This window comes from Rhyacophila brunnea, unplaced genomic scaffold, assembly GCF_057557595.1.
Source record: "Rhyacophila brunnea isolate RB1 unplaced genomic scaffold, BYU_Rbru_1.0 scaffold_4, whole genome shotgun sequence".
Lineage (NCBI taxonomy): Eukaryota > Metazoa > Arthropoda > Insecta > Trichoptera > Rhyacophilidae > Rhyacophila > Rhyacophila brunnea.
In genome coordinates, this window is record NW_028233068.1 from 10,397,059 (window position 1) to 10,424,114 (window position 27,056).

General features: G+C 34.5%; 1 protein-coding gene across 1 annotated transcript; it reads right to left on the reverse strand.

The window, feature by feature from the left end:
* Window positions 1-25,830, reverse strand: LOC147066854 (UDP-glycosyltransferase UGT4-like). The gene is made up of 9 exons (XM_085954047.1): window positions 25,666-25,830; window positions 19,198-19,372; window positions 17,509-17,593; window positions 14,916-15,099; window positions 12,472-12,666; window positions 11,283-11,487; window positions 4,356-4,578; window positions 2,822-3,041; window positions 1-350 (listed from the first exon to the last, which is right to left on the reverse strand). Exons 2-9 carry the CDS (start codon window positions 19,363-19,365, stop codon window positions 68-70), a joined length of 1,563 nt encoding a protein of 520 aa, XP_085810173.1. The 5' UTR covers window positions 19,366-19,372; window positions 25,666-25,830; the 3' UTR covers window positions 1-67.
* Window positions 25,831-27,056: the final 1,226 nt, after the last annotated feature.

The following is a 27,056-nucleotide window of genomic DNA, read 5'->3' on the forward strand; positions in this document are numbered from 1 at the left end:
CACAATATGCTTGAGAATGGAAGTTCTACTATGTAAATGCTACTCGATAAGTAAATAAATATATAAATCAATTATTCTTTTTAATGTGTACTACTTTAGAATTACAATCTTTCGACTTCAAGCATTTTCTATAGACGAATACAATTACGCCAACAGGAATTAATGTAATTAAAAAACCTATGCACATCACATCGATCAGTAAATTCGCCGCCCAGCTGATTTCTGGAGGCGTCAGATGACTGCATCCTTTTGTACGCACCACGTGTTCAACGTAATACGTGAAAAGGTCTTTCGGGTCCAATGGCCTGTCGTGGAACAGCTTGCTAATTCGTTTTGCGTTAGCTGCATAACTGAAACAAGTAAAAGGCTTTGAGGCAATTGTATTTTTAGGCGGTTTGCACGCTGTTATAATAGGCTACATGTAAATTGTACGTAAAACATTTCACCGTGGTACAGTTTGCCGTGAGCTTGCTTATCGGAAAGAGATGACCGTAATACTATACGGTCTCCATTTTTTTAAAATATTTTTTAATTTTTAGAATTATTAATAACCATATCCTTGCCTTTTCGTACAAGGTGGTTGTTAGTAATTTTGAACAATCACAAACACCCAGGGTTTGAGAAAAACACATAAATATTGTGTCCTCACGGGGAATCGAACCCAGAACTCTCAGGTGGAAGGCCAGCGCCTTACCCACTGCACCACGAGAACCGCCTCTCCATTTTTATTAGATTCAATATTAATCTTAATTAAATTTTGATAGCAGATTTTGGCAAAATTCATGAATTCAAGAATGAAAACTTAACCTAACCTAACAAATTAACCAGTATATCGGCTATTTTGCTGCTGGCTTCCTGTAAAGTGTAAACCGACAAGAACTGTGTTTATTTAGACATGAATTTTATGTTATGTACTATACGACACAATGATGACCGCGCGGCTTAAGCGTCGGCCTATAGCATTGTGGGTTCCAGGTTCGAATCCTGGGTCTGGCAAGTACACATATAGTTTTTCAATTTGTGTATGAGTCAGAGTTTGGACCTAATAGGTTGAGCAAGTGGCTGATATCCATTTCTTTTAAAAACCTGTTAATACAAACCTCCGCTCTGCGGAGGCCCATATGATCCTTTTAGGATCGGACATGGTCGAAAGAAAGAAATAAAGAATACGACACAAAGAGGTTGGACCGTCTTTAATATACGGCCATATATTTCTGATATAACATTTCACGGTGAATTGTGATACGGTGAATTGCATACGTACAAGTTTCCGGACACGGTTATAATCGGTTAATATAATATGTGTCTAGTATTTTGTACGAAAGACAATTGGCCGACACCATTAGACCGATTCTCAAATAACAGAAAAGTATAAAATCTGAATGGAATTTGTATCGATCAGTGCTTTGCCGAAGGGGTAATCTGTACGAATTAAAAAAATAGCATTTTATTTGAAAACAACGTTCTACCACGTAGATTACATTAATTTAGATATACCTAATATAAAAATAAATTCGAAATTAATATGTAATAATTATGGTGGGTGTTATTAACTGACGATGGCCGAGTGGTTACCGCATCGGTATCGGTCCAGCTGCCCTATGTTAGAACTTGCGAGTGCAAGCTTCCCGGTCGACATGACGTCATATAACATCATTGTGACGTACTACCGGTGTGATAATAGCACTCGAGAAAATAACGCTACTCAGACAGCGGCGCTATTCATTGTCACCATACACATAATAGGTGTTTCATCGTAATAATATCTACGGTGAGCACTGCGCGCTGGGCGGCATGCCTCGAGCGTGTATTGGCTGACGTCACAATTACGTCATGTCGTCTGGTGCCACACGAGTCGATAGTTAGGAAATCGCGGTGCAGCGCATCTATTCTATACACAAGACTGCTATCGGCCTTTGGCGGCGGCTATCGACGGTAGTTTATAGTATTTAAGTATTGAGGTATTGAAATTATTACAATAAGTTAGTCGTCTAAACTGACAAAACTGTCTATCTCGCTCTAAAAATTAACACAGCCAAGACTTAGCACTTATTGTAACAATTACAACTAACTTATTGTAACAATAATTTTAATACCTCAATACATAAATATGATAAACTACCCTCGATAGCCGCCGATAGCGGCCGATATCAGTCTTGTATATGATAGATGCGCAGGGTTCGAATCCTGGGTCTGACAAATTCACATGTTGTTTTTCAATTTGTCTATGAGTAATGGTATGACCTAATAGGTTCAGTAAGTGGCTGACATCCATTTTTCGTAAAAAGAAAATTTGTTAATGCAAACCTCCACTCTGTGTAGGCCCATAATATGATCTTATTAGGATCGGACATGGTCGGAATGCAGGGCTCGAAATGGACCAGAGCGCACCGCACAGGAGTGCCATTGCGGTTCATAAAATCCCCAAAACTATAGCTCTGTTTCGTGGAAAAAATAATTTGACCGTTGAGCTAGATATGCCATAAGTAGGTATAAAAAAATCTAACACACTTATTTTTATAAAATACACATAAAATTAGAACAATGAACTTAAATTATGAATTATAATTAAAACTATGTTAATATTTTCGTAAAATTATCGAATGCTCCGGTTCGTCAAATTTTCTATTTCGAGCGCTGCATGTGACCCAAGGTGTTGAGGGAATGACGAACAACTATTAAGCTCTATCTGTTACGATAACCTTCATTCTGTGGAAGCTTATATGCTACGCCAAGGAACGAAAATGGTAATTATCTTCACCGTTTTCCGGATCCTCTAGTTGGAGTGAGTTAGAATAAGTATATCGTAGTAGGTACCTACCTAGGATTGTCGAGGACTTCGTTCAACGCCCATTTCAAAGAAGATTCAGTAAGATTGTTCATCTTGAGCATCAGTCCTCGGCCGAGTTCTTCAGCCACAGCTCCATTGTGTGTCTGGTCCCCGAAGGTTGGCACCACAATTATTGGAACTCCATGATGTGCCGCTTCTATAGTGCTCAGCTGTCCCCCTTGGGTTATGAACAGCTTTATGTTGGCGTGGGCTGAGTAAAATTAAAATTAACACACAAGCTTTTAAAATGTGACGCAAATCACCATCTGTAGTATGTACTAGGGAACTAGTTCCATAAAAATTGATAAAAAAATCAATCCCGAAATCCCGGGATTATGTTTATCAATCCCGGGATTCATAGGTATCGAAAATAGCTCGGGTTCCCGGGATCCCGGGATTGGAATCCCTAGTATGTACCTATTCTTTATTCAACGAAAAAAAATAAGTATGACTGAAAAGGTGTGCACTATTTTTGTCGAATCGCCCATAGCATACCAAAACTATTATGGTTTGGTTTAAGCAGGGTTTAATAGATTTTTTAAACTGACCAATACGCTCTGAATATTGTAGCCTTAGTTCAATAAAAACAAATACGTATGCCTGAGAAAGTTTAGTGTGCACTATTTATGTCGGATCTTAGCAGCCTACCTCCACCCTTCGCCACTGTTGGGCGCCTATATCTCAATATTGATTTAACTCGTTTAACATGTTCAATAATTAAAATGTTACATTCTTAAATCTTGTGAATTATTCGTTGAATAAAAAAATAGTTAATTAAGAATAATTATTAACAAGTTCAAGTAAATTATAACAAAAAATCTTGGAGTGATCCGTGACGTCGGCTAGTTATTAAAGTAATACCTACTTTGATTTAAAATACAAAAGCCGATCGCCAATAGTAGCTCAATTTAGAAAACGCTTCAGAGAGTATTAAAAGACATTAGTTTAAAATTTGTCGCAATTAAGTATGACGCCTTTAGCATAGTGGTCTATGTGCATATGCGCGATACCCAAGGGGAATGGGACAACTGGACGCCAGGACAATTGGACGCCGCACTAACGTAGACACGTATACAGAACGTAGACGAGGAATTTTAATCAGTTTCTATCTACAACTTAGTAGTTTTAATTCATTTTACTCTTAACATAATGTTTTTTTATTGCAGATTGAGAATTACCACACCTAAGGCTTTATATAAAATAAAAAACTCTTTTTTCGATGGAACTTAAAAATATGCACGATTAAATCATTATTTACATATTATGCATATTTAAATTCTCACCATTTATTTAATCATAAAATAATAATTTAAATATAAATAATAATATTAAATATATTTTTTAAAGTACCTAACGTCTATTTAATTTCGAATTGTGTGGCGTCCAGTTGTTCCGGCGCCAAATCGTCCTAGACCCATACCCAAGAGATGCAGGGTCGATTCCTGCGGGTCTTACTTTTTTCAAAAAGATTTGTTTGTATTTATTTTTCTACTATACATGGGTCTATCTATGACCTATTGCTTACCCAAAATACTTCTCTGCGGCATCCATTTTCTCAATATGATATTCTTAGGTACATTTGGTAAACTTTCGTCTTCGAACTTCCACAAAACTGTTTGGTTGACAGATCCCAGGGCGTTGATCAGACTTGCGATGGCATCCTCGCCAAGGTGCTTGCTCATGAATCTGCTACCGAGACTGAATAAGATAACTCCTTGGGGTGAGTCGTCCATGATTTTGCTCAGATCCTGTCGAAGAATACAAGGATAATGTAAACAGCGAACTTTTGTTTATTGGTAATGTGGTATCGAATGATAAGCATTTCACGTAACAACTACTAGTTTAAATCGTCGTAATTTTGCCCGTAACTTAATTTGGAAAAGAATACTGGCGCGAATCCAGCAGATAAAGGTTCAAGTCCCGTCGGGTGTCGTATTTTTTTCTACAAAACTGATTTTTTAGTGTGTATGTTTTCAAATTATGTCAATTCAATATTATAGAATGTCACATTCTCAAATCTTGTGTCTTATTCGTTGAATAAAAAGAAATAGTTTATTAAAAATATCTGTGATCTCTTTTCCGGTAAAACCACTGAGCTCGTTTAATCAAAACTTACGGAAAACATGTATTTTTCATGCATTGTTAAAAATAGCTGATAGATAACTTAATTTCTTTAAAACATTATACCCATTCTCTTTTGCACTAATTTTAAGAGTTTATAATTTTCTAATTAGATACCTAGAAAAAAAAATAGACCAGTCGTATCAGTTTTAAAATTTAGCCAAAACAGCTCTCCATTGACTGTAATAATTTGCTGGATGTAATATTCATTTTAGAGAATATAGAAATAGCTGGTAGGGAGGAAACGTTGAGAATAACATTATGCTATATGGATTCATCTGCGAAGTTTAATGATATTTGGAAAGGCAAAGTTTTTTTCTATTTTACTTTATGGACAAAATCTACCGATACGCATGAGCATACGGGTTTTAATAATATATAATATAGACAATTTATGAAACGACCCTTTATAACCTTATATTATGTCATGCTTATCCAGCGAAAATAAACCCGTGCTTAGGGCATCACGAGGAACTAGAGGTGAGTTGGAAATACTGTCACCAGTTTGTGTACTTAAGTTTCGGATGAAACTATCCATACTAAGTATTTGTGGCCCAATAAACTTGTTTCAAGAAACTTGAAACGTATTAGATGTTCGAATTCAAACGCAATGATGATGTCATCGCAGTGACTTGCCCCGCGCCGAGTCGCGTCTAGCAGTGACTCGCGTAATGCTGGTTGACTTTCAACGCTATTGATATTAAATGCGCGCGAGAGAGATATCATGATACACGTATGTCTAGCCGTGATATTATACTCAACTGTCATTGTTCTCCCTTTCTCCTCTGTTGTAAACAGGGAACTCAGAAATATAGGGAACTGAAATACCCAACCGGTAAGGCTATGCAAGCAACCGATCTCGAGTAAGGTAAACTTAAACCGCGTGTTCAGAAAACGTCACTCTAAACTTGTGCGTCGGCCTGACAACTACTCCCAGTGCTCTCGGTTTTATGTTCATTTAAAATATAAAATGGCAATCTGTTCAGTAAAAGGTTGTAGTAGTGATACAAATATGAAAAATAAAAGAAATAGTGCAACTACATTTCACAAGTAAGCATATTTTTTTATTATTTTGAATATATATGTCAATATCGTAACATGCATTAAAATTTATTTTATGCGTGCTATTTGAAGTTACGCACAAAAAATGTTATATGCATTTGGAAAGTGCGACGCACACTATTGTATACATATAATACGTGTGTTTTGTTCGAATAACAGGGCCGCATTTCAGACGGAATATTAGATAATATTTATTATAATCAATTATAACTGTTTTCGTTTATCATAATGGTTTATACAGTTGCATATGCAATATGCATAGGTAAATGTGCATTTATTTACTGTCAATATTCATTTTAATCACAAAATGAAGAGATAAACACACAAATTACAAAGTTTAACGATTTCAAATATTTTATGAATAATTAATGATATTATACTAAGAATTGACTTTTGGCATAACAGATTTCCACGGGATCAAGATCAAGATCATGTTAGGTTAGTATTGTTATAGTTATATAGTAAAATATTTACTGTAGAAAATTATATTTGAATTAGATGTCGATGGTCTGAATGTTACTTTCTATTATCAAGAAATAACGTAAACACATAAGTATTGTATACATATATAATGTTTATAAAGGGGCTGTATTATTTTTTATAATTATTATTTGTTTCTTTATTAAACACCATAACAGGCCGTGAAGCCCAATAATAGTGGTAAAACTCCCAGGCTTAAGGAATTTACATATTAGATTATGTAAATATATTTTGACTTCACCGGGATCGAACCCAGAACTCATCATCTGGGATGGAAGGCCAGTACCTTACGCACTGCCGCCGATTATGAATTTAAAAAAAAAACACATGGCTAGCTATATTATTTCAAATTTTAAAACTACGTCGACATACCTAATCTCCGTCGGCATTTTGACATAGCCATGATCTTTTTATCATTCCAAATAGGTACCTTGTTTTGGATATCCATCTCGACTACGAGTTGCTGACTATCACTTTATTTTGAAGTCATTAAATGTTTCAGTTATGTATTATTGCTCATCGTAGATGTATTGTGTACCTACCTATATTTAGTCGGAAGGGAAGTGATAATGCCATGTTTAGAGAGATCTTCCATTATACATGCGACAGAAAAGTCAATAAAGTTGATATTTGGTTTTTCTCCCTGTCTCGATTGAATAAATCGTGTATAATATTTTCTTATTTACGTCCGTACCGTCGTTTTTCATATTTGTATACGAAAAATGAATAGCGTGTTAATAGATCTAGAGCTTCCAACCCTATTTTTACTGAAACCTGCTAACTGGGTAACCGCGGATATGTAAACTAACCGAAAACCGGGTTATTATTATATAATTATTAGTAGGTATATGAACTAAAGAGACAAACCGCGAAAATAACATGTGAAAGCTTTTTCAAAAACGTCACGTCGTAACAAATAATCAACAACTCAGTCTTCACTCAAGTAATAAAATCGCCTGCCTAAATTACTTTATTACTTACTTACCCTTTAAATGGCTTACTTTTATTGTTATTGATATAGTGTGAGACAAATTCCATAGAATAAATAATAGCGCGGCGGTCTTTAAGGATTACGCGTGGCTTAGATATCCACGGCAAATCTATAGAGCTGTGGGATATCGACAACTGCATTGGGTTTTCTGCTTAATCCCCTAAATTGAGTAGGTACACGTCTTGTCTTGCCCGTAAATAGTTTTGTTTGTATACAAATATATTGTAAATAATGTAAATAAGCAAACTAACCGCTAACTGGATAGTAAGTAATTTTCCTCTGGTTAATAATAATTGGAAGCCCTACATGGGTCCCATCATTTTTGTTTATTAGATTGATTTTTTCAACCCACACCATTAATAAAATGTGTGTTTGATGGATGACAGTAAGTTAGGTATAAGACAAAATGTATGCTTTCTGTTAATATATTATTATAAATGCGATTAATGTTATACCTATATAGAATTACCTGTTGTATGTAAATATTGCTGTACTTATCTTGTTACTACTTAATCTTATATATTATGTGACGTATAAGTTGAATGGGATTTTTATAATTATATTTAATATTTTTCATAATTATTCTGTACAATGTGTTATTTATGTTCATTCATTTCATATAAATATACTTTCTAAAAAACCAAATTAATATCCTTTTTTTAATTTCTAGAAAGTATATTCCTAATTGTGTGTGAAATTAATAAGTATGTATGTTAATTTAAAAACGCGTTAAAACACTAATATTAGTAATATGTAAGTATTTAAAATATGTTTCGTATTAAGTCTTTCTACTGAAAGTAGTCATCAATAATGCGGCTCTGTGCGTGCTACGAAGGTCATTTTTTTTGCGTCCACACATTTACTCACACTACTAAAATCCTGCTTCACTTTCAAACGTTTGTAGAATAGGAGATCGGAGTTCTATTTATTTTCTTTTCTGTGGTTGTAAAGTTGGTATAGTGAAGGACAGAAATGGTCATTCGTTTTATAGTATACTATTTGAGTTCGCCTTAGTTTTGGGTTTTAAGAGTTTTAAGTTTCAGTTGAGTATGAGACTTTATCGAGTTCCGTAGTTCGACGCATGGTATGTGACTCGCCGTCCGCTAGATAGTTTGTAATCTTGCTACGTATGAAATCATCACACCTCGGCGTCGCGACTCGCGTATGTTTAGTATGCGACTGGTTTTAGTTTTAGTTGAGTAAGACATTTACATCGAGTTGACGTCAGTTGCAAGCCGGAATAGCGGCGTTCTTATAACGCTAACTGACTACGCGTTTATCTGGTTTTGTCACGTCGAGTTTCTCGATTTTTTAGTGTTATAATTGGAACTTATAAACATAAACTGAATTCAAATTGTATGCGTGATTGTATAAATGGATAATAATTATATTATACTTAATAAACAATTTGTGTAAAAATGGCTACTAAAAGGTTAAGTTTCGTGTGGAATCGTTCCAAAGAAATAGTTACAAATTATTCCATCTGTAATGTTTGTAAAATAAAAAAATCATACAAGTCAATGTCAAATTTGAAGAAACTTTTACAGCGCAAGCACCCAATTATTCATATTGAATTTGCCAGGCAAAATATAGCTCCACCTGTAAATGAAAATGCTTTACAGATAAATGAAACCAGTGCTTTTAATGCTCCAGTATTTTCTACTGAAACAGGAGTGACTAGTGCCATAGTTCCAGTTATACCTGTCTCGAAAATGGGACTTTCCGAAAAGTGGATGTATTTTTAACGATTCTATTATAGCCGATATTTCAAATACTAGTAAGTATTTTGGAACAAGTTTCGATACTAAGTATTTTTTAATACTGGTAGTAAGTATACTTAGTCTTCAAAATCGACCAGTTTTCCCACCTCTACGAGGAACATACAGAATTTTCTAATTTATATTGTATGTAAGTGTGTAAATGTTTTTTTTAAATGTCCATAATATGTAAACCAATAAATAATGTATACAAAAATAAATCTCAATGTAAGTTTTGTTTCATTTCTAAAATATATATTATATAATTGGGGCATGGGTGCTTAGCGCTCCTATGGGTATTATTCCGGCCATGTGCTTGTCATTATTTTGGGAATGGGACAACTGGACGCCGCACTGTCGTAGACACGTAAACAGAACGTAGGCGATGAATTTTAATCAGTTTTATCTACTACGTGGTAGTTTTATTTCATTTTACTCTTAACATAATGTTTTTTGGTACTGTTCGGTTAAAGCGGATACAGCGGAAAACGCATTTTGAAAATAGCCGATAAACTGGATTATTTGTTAGGTTAACCTAACCTAACCTAACCTAACCCAACCTAACCTAACCTAAACTAACCCAAACTAACAAATAATCCAGTTTATCGGCTATTTTCAAAATGCGTTTTCCGCTGTATCCGCTTTAACCGAACAGTACCTGTTTTTTATATTACGGATTGAGAATTACCATGCCTAGGCTTTATATAAAAATAAAAATTCTTTTTTCGTTGGAACTCAAACATACGATTAAATCATTATTTACGTGTGCATATTTAAATTCTCGAACTATTAAATCATAATATAATAATTTAAATATAAATAATAATATTAACTATTTTTTTAAAAGTACGTATAAGTACCTAACGTCTGTTTATTTTCGAATTGCGTGGCGTCCAGTTGTCCCGGCGCCAAATCTTCATAGACCCATTATTTTACCTTGAGTGATAGCAACGCGTTATCTTTAGCTACACAATAGTAGTTCATGCGCTGTATAGGAAATCAGATGTTTTACCTGTAGGTACCTACCTACATTTACCTAATTTAACTATACAGGTAAGGCGGAGAAGGATCTGTTGCATAAATTGACGCCGTGGCCGTTCCACAGTGAATATCCATGTTGACTAGTTCTGTGCTTTTGTTTTCTAATGCTGGCGTTTTTTTCTTGTTGTATTATAACCGTTTATTATCTTAATATTGCCATATATTATATACAAGAGAGGTGGGTACCTTTTTTATTTTGATTTGTCGAATTTTAATCTAAGATGATTCTAAACCAAGCCAGGAGAGATTTAGTAAACATCAAAATAAGGAACTGGGTCGTCCAATAAAAGTTTTACGCTACTCGAATCGATGGTATTTTTTTTGTCAATAAGTAGATTGATGGCTGGATTCCTGCAAAATTTCAGCTCCTTTCGTCAGACGACGATCATTCCCCATACATGCGTGCCAACTTCTACTACTACATTATTTGTAAATTATAAAAAAAAATGTGATTGGGTCATCGATATAAATTTAATACCTATGTACCTATACTGTACACTTCTACTTATTAAAAGTCATAATTTGTGTTCTATTACATATTTAATTAATAAATACCTGCAGTAATACAATTAGTTCATGTGGGTTTATTGAAGTATCATAATAATGATAATTAAGAGCAGAGATTATTTTAATTTATTTTTCTATTGTTAATTATCAAATAATAATTGGACCTCTAAGTGAGTAACTGACAATATAAATGTTATAAATTAAAAACCCAAAAACCCAACCCAAACCTGTCGTTTTCTGAAGAAATGACAACACATACATGTTCTCCACGCGACTACAGTGGCTTCCTGTTATCGCCGAGATCTTGTTGTGGAGAGTAGTTTAATAATTATTCATATTCAAAGTAACTTTGACGATTTGCTATGTGTAATACGGACTGTTCCTTTCTTAGTCGCTCCCGTACTGGCCGAAAACAACCGAACGTTAACCGAATGTTAACGTTTATGTTGTCGGACTATAGTCTAGTTACTAGTATATTATGATTGACAATTACCTCGGTAAGGGGCTCTGCACTTCCGACGTGAAATCCTCCGATCTCTACTACTTTTGGCAGCAGAGGACGAACTAATCCCAATGAAGGATGCGTGGAAGTGAGCACCAAGGCTGCTCTCTTTACCAGCGATGCGTATGGAACTCTTTGCGATTCATTAGGGAATGTCTTTATGTAGAACTCTTCTTGGACGGGGGTTAGAAATAACCTAAAAATAAATAATGAAAACTTTTCCTTTTAAATTTAGGGACCGCTTAGGTCCTGCCATTGGAAAAAAATCAAAGTCGTTTATTGTTTAAAACAGATAGGTTAGGTTAACGACGTTGCAATATAATATTTTTAATTATTTATGTGTGTACTGTGTAGCACATTCTTCTTCTTTTTCTTTTTTTTAGTATTTTTAGTAGTTTATTCTTTATGCTGGCGTGCGATTTTCGCCCGCTTCAGCATCTTAACACTGCACTCCCTCTCGTTCCCTCCCATTGAAAACTTACAACAGTCGAACGCGATGACACAATGGTTTCCGTCCGCGAGCGACGTGACGTGAACGCCAGCTTAAAGAATATGGACTCCAGTAGTAATGAATCAACCACAGAAATACCCAGGATATGATAGATTCACATAAATGTATTATGGTGTCATCGGGAATCGAACACGGAGACCCAAGGATGAGAAAACAATGCCTTACTCATTGGACTATACCTATTATGCATTGTATCATTAGTCGATTTCAAGAAAACATCTGTCAACCAATTTTGACCAAATTTTAACCTAAAATTTCGAGTAATCGATATTATATTAAGCCGCATTTTGACCAAGCGAACGAATGTTTGTTCTTCCCCCACTACAGCGAAATTCTCTCGCTTTTTGTTGAGCGAGCATAATAATTTCGCTGTAGTGGGAGAAGAACAAACATTTGCTCGCTTGGTCTAAATGCGGCTTTATATGTGTTCGAATCCAACTAGATCCATGATGTTTTCTAATAAGTGTATTTTTGAAGTTTTCCAATACTGTATTACATTAAATTTGTGTTTCTGTATAGTAAAAAATATAATTGGTAAAAGAGTCATAATATTCTTTTAAGATAAATGTAAAGTACAACCATTGAAAAAGGAATAGTAACATTTTAAATAGAGTAGATTAATTTATAAACACATGTTGTGTTTGATTGTTAAATACTAAATAATTTTACCATCCCAGTGTTCGCAAAAGCAGAATAAATGCCGAATTTATGGTCCTCTCGATCAGTCCCATTTTGCTAGTGAATGGTAAGTAGCACATTGGGTATATCTCTGGTGACAGGGGATTCCCGATCAGGGCTGCCAGCCATGGATTCATCGCCAGGGGAGTGAAAAAGATGACTGGACAATCAAACCTCTCGCCTAAACTGAAAACAATGTAGTTACATGATATTATAAATGTACATATTTGAGTTATCGATGACGTACCATTTAAGTACCTACTATTCTAATCTTTTGGTACCTACATATTAGTATTATTAACTCACTGTAATAGGTAGGCACCTACCTATTTAAGAACATATTACTTACCTATGTTAAAGAAAAAATTGCCTCCGTGTTTATGGTGGATTTATGTAGCTATTGTAACTGCATTACAGAGTTCAAAATAACTGGAGTGAACTATTAAAAAGTAATTAAATTTACTTACTTAATAAACCTAATACATACCTATTTTAAAAATATGAAGAGGTATAAAACTTGTCGGACTCATATAATACCTCAAAATAATATCTATTCATAATGTGTCGTAGACCCCATTTTTCATATGCGGCGCTACAGACCGTGTCCTCCAGTGGGTCTATTCTATTCTTATCGAACACTAAATTGATAAATAGTATCAAACTTAGGGTAGGTTTGTATCAAAATATTAGCACTTATTGTAACAATTACACGAAGCTGGTTTTTATTGTTGCAATAAGTGCGATATTTTAACAGCAGCAAGATAGGTGCTGTTAAAATGTAGCACTTATTGCAACAATAAAAACCAACTTCGTGTAATTGTTACAATAAGTGCTAATATTTTGATACAAACCTACCCTAAGTTTGATAATATTTATCACTTTATCACTTTAGCGGTCGATAAGCATAGAATAGACCCACAGGAATCTCCACCCCGATGCCTTTTGCCACAAGTTAGGTACAGTGGCGGATCAAGTCAAGTGGAGGCTCTGAGCGGTAAATTTTTCGGACCCCCCAAATTCAAGTTAGAAAAAAAAAAGTTTTATACATAGAAAATCTCATTAATTTATTAACATAAAATATAACAAAGGTAATAGAAATAAAATTAAAAAAATATATTTTTCAAATAAATTTTCGTCTTGCATTTAATTAAATTATTTTGGCAGTGTCAATTCGGTTTAAAATTTCTTGCTCTACAATAATACAAAATGGCACACTATTTAATCTTTCTTCTCCCATAGTACTTTCTTTTTTTACACGCTTTAAAACAGACAACGATCTTTCACCTGACGCATTACATAAGGGGAGTGTTAAAAAAAATCAATAATATTTCTACATTTGGGAATGTGCAAGACATTTATTTGGCGGCTCGATAAATGTCTGGTGTGGTTTTAATAGTGTCCTTGTTTTCTTTACAAATATTAAAAAAATTGGTCAAATTCATCTTCAAAAGTTCAACGTCAGCAAAAATTATTAAATTCGGTGCATTTTTACTAGTGACTAGTGAGTCACTTCTTCTCGGTTATTGCTGAACCAACATTTACACAATGTCAGGAAAAATGATTAAATTTGCTGCATTTTTTATTGTTCGGAAACTAAGACTTAAGTAGCGAGACCATAATAAAGTAAACGATGAACTGCACCCAATCACAGAAATTATCAAAAAAAATTCAAAAAATTATCAAAATCCGTCTGTAAGACAATTCTTTAAAAACATTCCAAGATCTTGGGGCCGCTTAGTCCGCTTACCGCTAGACCCGCCTCTGGCTAGGTAAATTTTAGGAAAATTATCAAACGCTCTGGTTCGTATTTTTTCCATTTTGAGCGCTGGAGAGCAAATAGGTATATAGTCATCTCCGAAAATGTAATCTTATTGAAAAACCAACATGTTGTGAATTTGCAAAAGCCACGGTTTCCGAAGCGGACAATTTACCACTCGTTTACGACATACGACAATAATAAATATCGAATGCACTGAGATGATTAGATTAATAATCCTGATTAATCGATAGCTATTATCTTTAATTTTTATCTGCATGGATCAACAATAAATTAATAGATGTTGATAAATCATAATGGTAGACTTTTAGAGGTTTGGTCAGCGCTCGAAATGGGAAAGATTACGAACCGGAGCGCTCAACAATTTTCTAAAGATATTAATGTTAAATGGCCCTTCTAGCTCAGACGCTGAAATTATTTCTTCCACGAGACGGAGCGATAATATTACCGATTTTACGAACCGGAACGGCGTTCCAGTGCGCTCCGGTACATTTCGAGCCCTGGGTTTGGTCATCAGCCGTTATCAGCTAGTCTAAATCAGACATTCACCATAATTACGTATTCGAATAATATAGATTATCTATGGATAACAATATTGGAACATAGCCGGGCTGACTCCCTGAATCACATTTATCCACAAGGGTATGGTTATTCTTACCCCAGCAAATACTCGTTGCCGAAGTGAACGACGATCACGACGTCAAACTTTTCATCTTTCCCTTCAATAATGTGTTCGGCTTCATCCAGTAATTTTGATATGAACACGGGAATATATCTCTGGACTCCCCGGGCCATCGCCCAAAATGTCAGGTTACTCATACTTGCTGACATTTGAGATAAGTCTGGAAGATAATAAAATCTCTAATGTAACTCGCTTTCAAATTATTTGCATACATTTAGAGTGTACCCACAAATGTTTCGTGTTCGGCACCCACCGGATGCTACTGCGGTCTGCTGCAGTCGGCTGTATGTACCGCAGCGATCGAAATTAACAATTTTACGAACCGGAGCGCTCAATAATTTTCCGAAAATATTAACATAGAGTCTGTATTCTATAAACTGGCGTACACGTCACACGGAAAGCATTGTGCCATCGCGTTCAACTGTTGCAAGTTTTCAATGGGAGGGAACGAGATGGATGCTGAAGCGGGGCGGGGGGGGAACCGGCACGCCAGCTTATATAAGACAGACTCTAGTTATCAATTTTCTAAAAATAAGTGTGCTATATTTTTGTTTTATGGCCGATCTAGTTCAGATGGTAAAATTATTTTTTCCACGAGACAAAGCAATAATTTTGAGGATTTCATGAACCGGAACGGCGCTCTGGTACGCTCCGGTCCATTTCGAGCCCTGAGTACCGTATTTATGCAGCAACCTGCGGTGGGTATACAAAGAAGATACTTTGATGCTGGATTTTTTTTTTAATAATGACAGTGATAGGTACATACTTATATTAATAATATTAATGGGTTATTTTTTGTACAAGTACTTATCTGTTTCAATGCTTTTGATGTTAGTTGCAGGGATTTTGTTATGCTTTTGGGTACTTACTTACAGACCTACAAACTTATCTAAAGAATTATTGATGGGGGAGCCACAGTCGAAAACTACCCAATCATGACTCGCAACTGGACAGAATCTGACATTAGAATGTCGTTTTCAATATGGCGTCCATATGGTAGTTCGTAGTTCCATTTTTACCGTTCTTAAAATTTGTAGGACTGTAATGCTTTCATAGTCCAGTGTGTAAAACGACGACCTTTCATTCGAGGGCCCTGAGTTCCATTCTCGATGAGGTCACAATAATATATTTATGTGATTTTCTCAAAGCCTGGGTGTTTGTGACTGTTTCTCTTATATTACTAAATACTAGTAGCGAAGGGTGGAGATAGGCTGTTAAGATCCGACAGAAATAGTGAACATTAAACTTTTTACATACGTATTTGTTTATATTGAACTAAGACTACAATTTACAGATGGTGTTGGTTAGTTTTTAAAAATCAATCGAGCCCTGCTTAACCAAACCACAATAGTTTTGGTACAGTTTGGGCGATACGACAAAATTGTGCACACTTTTTCATTCATACTTATTTGTTTTCGTTCGATTGAAAATACATATTACACATATTGTTAATTATTTTTTTTAAATGCATTAAGCCATGCCTAAACTAAACTAAAATAGATACAACATAATATGCTATATATAAAATATTCAAAGTTATGTATGATTTATTGTATAATTTTAGATATTTTATAGCTAGACGAGTATTTTTTAACTATTATCTATTATGTTTTGGTTTCGCAGGGTTTAATTGAATTTTAAAAACTAACCAACACCATTTGTAAATTGTAGTCTTATGTCAATGAAAACAAATTCGTATGACTGACAAAATTTGGTGTGCACTATTTATGGCGGATCTTAACAGCCTACCTCCACCCTTCGTCACTGCTAAATACACTACTGTCACTGTTTTAGCGTTAAAAAATGTTTTATACCTACTAAATTTGTGAGAAATACACATCTTTAAATATGTTGGTTAACTTATTGTTGATTAACTTAACGATTTTTAACAAGTTTAAAGTCCGCCCTTTAAATCCCCTGACGAATCGATTGAGTCATCTATTATATGATATTTACTATTATCGTTCCTCTTAAATGTAATGCAAGTCATTGTTAGGAAGACGTCAACATGATAAAGCAGTCACTATCTTAAAATGTCAACAAAACATTTTCTCGGTAATCTAATTTTTACGTTTTTATTAGCTCGTATTCTTGTTTGACCGGTGGTTGTTTGTACAGTACAAATCTTGCAATCGATTTTTAACTAACTTCCCGACTAGCTAGACATTTGAAACTTTCAGAATATATCAGAACACGATGTCAATGCATTCTTTTAATACCCACTTTTAGTCATCTTTAAGCAGAGTTGAATTCATTTTCAGTTAATTCTGTTTTGTATGGAAAGTTATTTCAGAAAAATTCGTAAAAAGTAAAAGACTATTATTGGTTGCTAAGGGGGTGGTACTAGCATCTAAATTATTAATATATATGTGCGTTACTATGGAAATCAAAATGAAATGTCAAAATGACATTTCAGTATCCTATATTTTGTGTGTTTGTTTTTTATTAACTTCATATCAAGTACAAGTTTGAGTATATTGACTATTGAGCATAATAATTCAACAGAAAATTTAAAAACGTTGTATATAAAAAGTTATTTTTATCTTGTAATTATATTAATGTGGTTTACCTTGTGTACTTGTGGCTTCAGGCATTGACACCAGTCTATACCTTTTATCGGAAGCACCGATGGAGTAGGCACTTATCAGTGTAACCTAAAATTTTAAAACGTTTTAATAAGTTGTATTCCACCCTAAATAATTACCATGTAGACAATTTGTATAATAATTATATTATTTATGTCAGCTCCCGTAACATAGTAGGCGCAGCAGTGACATCTCGTGGGGGTAGACAGATCGAGCGTCGCTTGGGGGCGGCAGTTACTCGAAGGGCGGCAAATCGAGGAGAATAATTTGGTATATATAGAAATAGTTACCTAAAATTATTAACACATTCACTGCTGACCAGGTAATTACTAATTAATTACCACATTTTAATATCATGCTAATTATATCTAATGGCCAACTAATGGTTACGTGCCTAGCGCGTCTTTAGCACTGAAAGACTTAATAACGAAAATGTCTTTCCTTCAAAAAAATTCAGCCCACTGGTTGGAAACAAAATGTATTAATAAACATAAAAGGTTTAACAGGACTGTATTTTTTTGTCCGGTTCGCGATGTCTAGTTTACCTCCGTTGCCCTTCGACGTCCTTGGTGACCAGAAACGACACGAACACGGATGATAAAAAATATTGTATACAAAAATGGGGCGGCATTATGGCGATGCCCAGGGGCGGCATTTTGTCAGGGACGTCACTGGTAGGCAGTATCGGTTTTAGTTAAGCCAAGGCTACAACCGGTTTGTAGGCCTTCTTGCGCAAAATTTACCAATGCGATTAACTGCGAGGATTTTTATATTATTTGATTGTTTTTTTACACTTGATTTAACACTATTTGACGAATCGGCCATCTCATCTACTTCATGTAAAAATCACTATTGAGAGTAGGCAATATTTATCTAAGTACCTATGATACCTATTGAGTACCTTGATATTTACATACATATATATTTATTTTATTATTTAATATTTACATATTGTGTTTCCTAACCAGTGAACTTTTCAATTTGTAAATGGTGTGTCGCAAATCACAAAAAGGTTGAAAAACATCGATTTACACTATAACTCTACACAAATCTACATTTTTAAAGAAATTCCAAAGGATAAGGTAACATACCAAAAACTCACAAAACAACAGGAATCTTAAAATCACAATAATTATCTAAATTTTTTGATTATGTAATTATTTATTTAATTAAATAAAACACAATTTTATAGTACTTATTCCACTTTATTAATTATTTTTTTGGACCGGTTTCGTCCACCTCAAAGGAGGTTAGTTGATAATGTCCCTTTGAGCATGACGAAACCGGTCTAGAAATTTAATTAAGAAAGTGGAAGAGGTACTATAAAATTGTGTTTTATTTAATTAAACAAATAATTAATCAAATAATACAATGCATTTCCACCATGAATTGACAGTTAAAACTATAAAAGTAATTATCAAAATCTTCAGAACTGTTCATAAAGTTATTGAATGTTGTTAAACGGTTTTCAGTATTTTTGATACCCCATCTCTCTATTGCCAAAAAATCTGTTATACCTATCACAATTTTGAACAACCGAAATAATCATTGACTTGTAGAATTTAATATAAATTTATATCATCATTATGTAGAATAGAATTCTATAAAAAAAGGATAACTCAATTAGTAGTAATTTCAGAGATGTTGCTCTCTTGCATGAGATAAAAACTAACCTCGTGACCTTTATCAGTGAGAATATCTGCAGCAGCTTCCATGAGCACCGCATGAGATCGGCTTGGCAAAGGTGCTACAATGAGAACCTTGTAGGAACTGCAATTACCGACTAAACATAACAATATCGTGACAATTGTTATTGCTGAAATAACTCCTTTTGTAGCCATTTTAATTCTGGAAACAATGAGAAAATATTATTGTCTAGACCAGACATGCTCAATTTGAGTTGAACTGCGCCCACAGAAAATGGTTTGGGGAGTTCTTTTCGACAAAATATGCATAATAATTTATTTTTAATGCGGTGGGGTAACAAAATTTAGCAGGTGCCACTGACTTTCGAATTTACCTCACCTATTAGCTTTAACCTTGGACCTCTCAACATACTTTACCGGGCACATTCATCATACCCGGACACTTCGGTTTTTAATAAACTATTTATTTTATTCAACGAATACTTCACAAGGCTTGAGAATGTAACAATTCACAAACAAATATTCGACAACCATAATTTGAAAACATCTCATGTATATATGCCTACCCACTAGAAAAAATCCACGTCTGGTGTCGTATTTTTTTAATGATTTTTTTCTAGTGGGTATATATGCATGAGATGTTTTCAAATTATCTGAACTCCGCTTTTTATTCTAGTGATGAACACCTGACCCGCAGGTGCTCGCATACGAGTTGTAGCGATGGGGACGCTCTACAGAATTGCCCTTGAGAATTGAAAATATGATTTTTTTACATGTGGTCCATAATATCTGGTAGTTAATATAAAAAGGTCACTTCAAAGTTGTTTGTGTCAATAAACTTACTACACGACTCGATCGACTCATATTTCATATTTATTTCATCAGGGCTGTCGAAGACATAAATCATAAATATTTATAATTTTAAATTTTTATTTATATTATTTAAGTTTTGTGCATCTAATGCCGGGTCCACACTGGCAACAAGTTGCTGGAAACCTCGTTAGATTTTACGATAATTATGATAATTATCGTAAAATTTCTTAAGCAATTATGGTAAGTATCGTAAAATTTAATGTGGTTGCCAGCAACTTGTTTCCAGTGTGGAAATGGCTTAATATCCACTGTGGTTCACGTAGTGGCATGGACCTGGGGTTAACTAATTCAGGAAGTCAACACCCATGATAGAATTTTTTTCCAGTTTTGGTTGCATTATATTCCAAAACTCTTCTGTAAAAATCGTTTCCGATTTTATAAATGGAAATTTCTCGGTGTACACAGTAAACAAACCTACGAATAAAAAAGACAAGAAGGAACATACTGATTCATCGCAGTAAAATCTGGCAATCAAATTCGCCATTTTGAAAAGCGACGATGTTGCGTAAACAAATATCACGTGGTCTGTACGTGTGAGGCAAACTTCGAATGTGTTTGTAATTTTGTGTATTTTATGTTTGTGTATCACGCATTGGCGGCCTTTCTGATTGCCGTGATTTGTACACATCTTCCTTCCTGTCTTTTTTTATTCGTAGAAACAAGCAGTATTTTTTATTAGTTACTAGCTGAAGTACCCGGCTTCGCACAGGGTCGCTTCATGGTTATATTTATCTTAGATATTTGAAAAATAATATGAGGTAATTATTTTTTTAATATTAAAATATCTGTGTAATACAATATGGCAATATGAAAATAATTCTAATAGGAGTAAAGGTCAAACATAAGAACACTAAATTAAAATCGAATCCAAAATATGAAAACGTTATTAATGTTATTAATATTTAGTAAAAAAAAAAAAAAAATTGGATGGAACAAACAAACAACAAACTTTGTATTTTATATAATATTAATTTAGAAACCTTCGCAGGTGTGCGCACAACAACTGACAAAAGTTTCATCGCAATCGGATGAATGGTATAGGAACGCATACGAATAGTAGAAGAAGATGATTTTCTAATTCAGAAATCTGCGTAGGCATGCGCATGACAACTCACCAAAGTTTCATTGCAATCGGATTAATGGTATAGGAACGCATACGAATAGAAGAAGAAGAAGATGGTTGTACTAATTCAAAAACCTTCGCGGGCGTGCGCACAACAACTGGTCAAAATTTCATCACAATCGGATGAATAGCATAAGAACGCATACAAATAGAAGAAGAAAAAGATGGTTGTACTAATTCAGAAACCTTTGCGGGCGTACGCACAATAACTGGTCAAAATTTCATCACAATCGGATGAATGGCATAAGAACACATATAAATAGAAGAAGAAAAAGATGGTTGTACTAATTCAGAATCCTTTGCGGGCGTGCGCACAATAACTGGTCAAAATTTCATCACAATCGGACGAATGGCATAAGAACGCATACAAATAGAAGAAAAAAAGATGATTGTACTAATTCAGAAACTTTTGCGGGCAAGGGCACAACATTTGATCAAAATGTCATTGCAATCGGATGAATGGTATAGGAACGCATACGAATAGAAGTAGAAGATGATTTTCTAATTCAGAAATCTTCGTGGGCATGCGCACGACAACTCACCAAAGTTTCATTGCAATCGGATGAATGGTGTAGGTACGCATTCGAATAGAAGAAGAAGATGATGGTTGTACTAATTCAGAAACCTTCGCAGGTGTGCGCACGACAACTCACCAAAGTTTCATTGCAATCGGATGAATGGTATAGGAACGCATACGAATAGAAGAAGAAGAAGATGGTTGTACTAATTCAGAAACCTTCGCGGGCTTGCGCACAACAACTGGTCAAAATTTCATCGCAATTGGATGAATGGTATAAGAACGCATACGAATAGAAGAAAAAGAAGAAGAAAATGGTTGTATCAATTCAGAAACCTTTGCGGGCGTGAACACAACACTTGATCAAAATTTCATTGCAATTGGATGAATGGTATAGGAACGCATACGAATAGAAGAAGATAGAATAGAAGAAGAAGATGGTTGTACTAATTCAGAAACCTTCGCGGGTGTTGGCACAATTACTGACGAAAAATTTATTGCAATCGGATGAATGGAATAGAAACGAATACGAATAGAAGAATATAGAATAGAAGAAGAAGAAGAAGAAGATAGTTGTACTAATTCAAAAACCATTGCGGGTGTTACCACAACAACTGACGAAGGTTTCATCGCAATCGGATGAATGGTATAGGGACCATACGAATAAAAGAAGATAGAATAAAGAAGAAGAAGAAGAAGAAGAAGATGGTTGTACTAATTCAGAAACCTTCGCGGGTGTTGGCACAATTACTGACGAAAATTTTATTGCAATCGGATGAATGGAATAGGAACACATACGAATAGAAAAATATAGAATAGAAGAAGAAGAAGAAGATGGTTGTACTAATTCAAAAACCATTGCGTGTGTTACCACAAAAACTGACGACGGTTTCATTGCAATCGGATAAATGGTATAGGGACCATACGAATAAAAGAAGATAGAATGAAGAAGAAGAAGAAGAAGATGGTTGTACTATTTCAGAAACCTTTGCGGGTGTTAACACAACAACTGACGAAGGTTTCATCGCAATCGGATGAATGGTATAGGAACCATACGAATAAAAGAAAATAGAATGAAGAAGAAGAAGAAGATGATGATTTTTCTAATTCAGAAACCTTTATGGGTGTGCATACAACCACTTACCAAAATTTCAACGCAATCGGATGAATGGTATAGGAACGCATACGGGACAGACACACAGACAGACAGACATACAGACATTCATTTTTATATATTAGTATAGCCTATACTCTTCGCGCAAGTGCAAGCAATAAGTTTACAAAGTTTTATCGCAATCGGATGAACGGTATGGCTGCGCATTCAATACGAACAAACAAACACACAAATATTAATTTTTATATATTAGATATGAAGTTGGCCTTGAATCTGTAATAAAATAATACACAATTAAAAGATTTTGAAATAGAAAAAAACACATTTCCAAGCTTTCATTCGTCATTTAGATAAGTATATACACATTTTGATGTTATCTTGCAAAGTAAACAGTTATCTGATCTTTACACTATATAATGTACATGCGAATGTAATGTTTTCAAATAATTGATATGGATTATATACCATCGTATTATTTTCTCGAAATCATAAACATACTATAATAGTATTTGAGTATCAACCTATGTTCAATTTGAATTGGGTTATAATAATAATATACCCGTATATATAAATATCAATAGTATGTTTGCTACGAAATCCACCCAAGTTATCAGTATGTACTTGCACAGGTTTGATTAAAAACTATGATGAAATTAATATTTTAAAAATATTAATTCATATTATTTTGACAGCCCTGTTTTCTGATCGGTGGACAAGGAGCAGGTGTTTATAAAATAATAATGTACAGCGGCCGACAGTATCAATAATAATAATAATGTTTCTTGAAATAAAATCTCCGATGATTAGTGATTTTTGCGAAAAGATCGATTTAAATTAACGTCCTTACGACGCCGAGGTCCTTTCTATACTAAATTCTATTTGAATGTCGCGCTCTTCAGCCCCCCCTTAATGCGCGTAACTTTAAATTCATAATTATTAGGATCATTAGTGTCCGTTTGTGTCGTCCGCTCTGTTTTATCTTTTGGTTTGTTGCATCGGAATATTAAAATAAACATATTACGATGCATCAGATGGTTGCACCTATTCATGAGTGCCACGGGTCTTCCGTATTCCACTGACAGTAGGCCTTGCGTGTCGTAGAATACGAAGAGGAGAGAGGTCAATCCGATCCTCAGTCATGAGATTATTAATTGAGAAACTGTGGTCATTTTATGATGTGAACATATACAACATTTATTTATAAAGGGCTTTCTTATCCTTTACTTTAAAAACATTCCTATTCCAATAATGTAATAACTAATACATCGATTATTATGAGAATATAGCTAGTTCTTAAATTCACACGTTACATCTTAACTTAGGCCCGTTTCAGACGGGACACCGGTGTCGCGCTCGATATAATATAAGAGGCCATTGTATTCGAATAAACGGGCCTTTGTGTTATGTTTATGAACGCCCGAGAGCTAATGAGTCAACGCATAATTTCGCGTTATAAATTATAACATAAAACTGGCTGCGGTAATAAAAACAAGTGTATCGGCGGCTTGAGAATGTAGCGGCCGACGGAAAAGTGTACCGGGCACGCGTTGACTCATTAGCTCTGGGGCGTTTATAAACATAATACAAAGGTCCCTTTATTCTAATACAAAGGCCTCCTTATTATATACGAGCGCGACACTGGTGTCCGGTCTGAAACGGGCCTTAGTCTATTCAATATGTATTCTAAGGGTATCTCTTAGTTATATACAAACATTCCTTATAATACTATTTAACAATATGTAAACGCAATAATATGGGAATTCGGTCAGTCATAAACTTACATAATATTGATTCGTTTCTTATTTTATAACATAATTAATAAACAACATGCCTCTTATGTTACCACCAGAAAAAATATCAATTTTTTTATTACCTAGTCGTGAAAATTATATTATTAGAATAAATAAACTTCATAATATTAATATGAAATCTCGTGTGAAAAAAAAATATACCTTCTTAATATTCTGTGGTTTTAAAATCAAAACAAAACTCAAAACTTAAATAAACCCTTCCAGATTATTACCTATATAATAATATATATTTATAATTGACAAAGTTGAATAATTGATAGTGCAATATTGAGAAGACCTTCATCGTTTTCGGTAGGTATGCTAACATAAAAATAAATGAGTTAAAAAAATCGGTGTGTGTACTTATGTACGCGCGTTAGAAGTTATACTTCTTTGGCGTAACAAAACAAAAACAAAACTTGTGATAAACTAGATTCTTTGGCTAGCTCTTATCTTGTTAAATTACACACTCAAGAAAAAGGACCGCTTATTGGGACGCCGTTGGTTTATTTCTATACACTTTAACTAATATTACTAAATTATATAATGGTTTCTCGTTGTTTTTTTTTTTATTTTTAAAGTACCAAATGTCACTCTGACGTTTAATCGTGTGTTTACGTAAGGAATTGCAAAAGGCCGACAATAATAAATTCGCTGCCTAGGCAACGGCACAATTCTAAACTATAATATTATACTGTATAATCGTCACGTCAGTACCATACCGTGGCGTACAGGTAGTGCGTTCTGCTGATAGCCGAACAATCGGTGATTCGAATCAAATCGAGTGCGTTTTTTTCGTGTGAAAAAATAAATTATGTGTTACATGTCACAAGCCAAAAATACACTCTGATCTGATTTCCCAAACGCGCCAAAAGAAGTATAACTTCAAAAATCATTCAGTTGATTATTATTAGCGACATATTATTAGTGTTATCATTTATCAAGTTGAAAGTGCTCCACGAAATATGAATTCTAAAGTGAGAAACGAATTAATTACTTAAATGATTGAACATATATATATAGATAAACCTACATGTCCATTTTTAGATTATTTATCGGATACGTTCAACTTACTTACAGTATGACATCTGCCTAATGATGATATAATATAAATAGTTGTTCAACACAGATTAATTGGTTTTATTATTATATTTATATCACATAATGCTTTCTTGTCTCCTGCTGTCGGGAACCACACCAACTACTTACTCAACAAGAAATGATGTTAGTCTATGACAACTGTGATAATAGTAGGTAAGTACCATGAAGTTGATAATATTTGGTAATAATATTTTGATACCTCTTCTGCTCTACTCAATTATATAATCTGTGTATCAGTGGAGTAGCTAGATAACACAGAACGGTGGGATTATATATAATAATAATCATCGTCATCAGCCTGAATCTATTCACTGCTGGGTGAAGGCCTCTACAAGCTGATTCCACTTGTCTCGGTCCTCTGCGTTGCGTTGCAAGCGTTGCCACGTACTTGTACCTCTTGCGTACTACTGGATGATTACATTTGTCCAACAATTGTCCCTTCTTCGAGCTATGCAGTGAAGTCCCGCGGGGGTAGGCAGATTGAGTGTCGCTTGGGGGCGGCACTTACCCGAAGGGCGGCAAATCGAGGAGAATCAATATTTATATATAGAAATAGCTACCTAAACTTAGTAATAACGTAAATATATTTTCATTTAAAAATTCAGCTCACCGGTTGGAAACAAAATGTATTAATTACTACTATAAAAGTTTTAAAAGGACTTTATTTTGTTTGTCGGGTTCGTGATGTGTTTACTTCCGTTGTCCTTGGACGCCACGTCCTTAGTGAACAGCAATGATACGTGTAGATTTGCAAATAATACTTGATTTGTAGGTTATACTTACATTGCGTAGGTCACACGTACAATAATTTAAAATTTATCGAAATATGTTTGCCAGTCACTCGCGAGTTTTGGAAGATGTCAGGCGTATTTTTAAATGTACCTATCTGAAATCGTAGATTCGCAATATTGTCTATTGAAGAAGAAATGGCATTTATATTAGATTAATTAGTGGTATTGTTAGTAATGTATCCATATAACACATTTCTTAGATATTGGAGTCATGAAAGGATGATAAAAAGTACTGTAAGTATAAAAAAAGTGGCGGCATTTTGTCTAGGGACGTCACTGGAGCTATGTGTCCATTTCCATTTGAGGTTTTTAGCGAACTCTATTACATCGCAAGCCCTTGTCTGTTTCCTTATCCACTCATTCCTCTTTTTGTCCTTACGCGTTATGCCCAGCATGCACATCTTCATACCACGTTGTGCTACTCGTAAGTTTCTGGATTTCTCTTTTAGATAATATGGTCCACGTTTCACAAGCATTATTCCCCTCTATATAGTTGAAATAATAATGATAGCATAATGAATTGGGCCGAAACACTATTCTATAATCTATACACAAGACTGCTATCGGTCGCTATCTG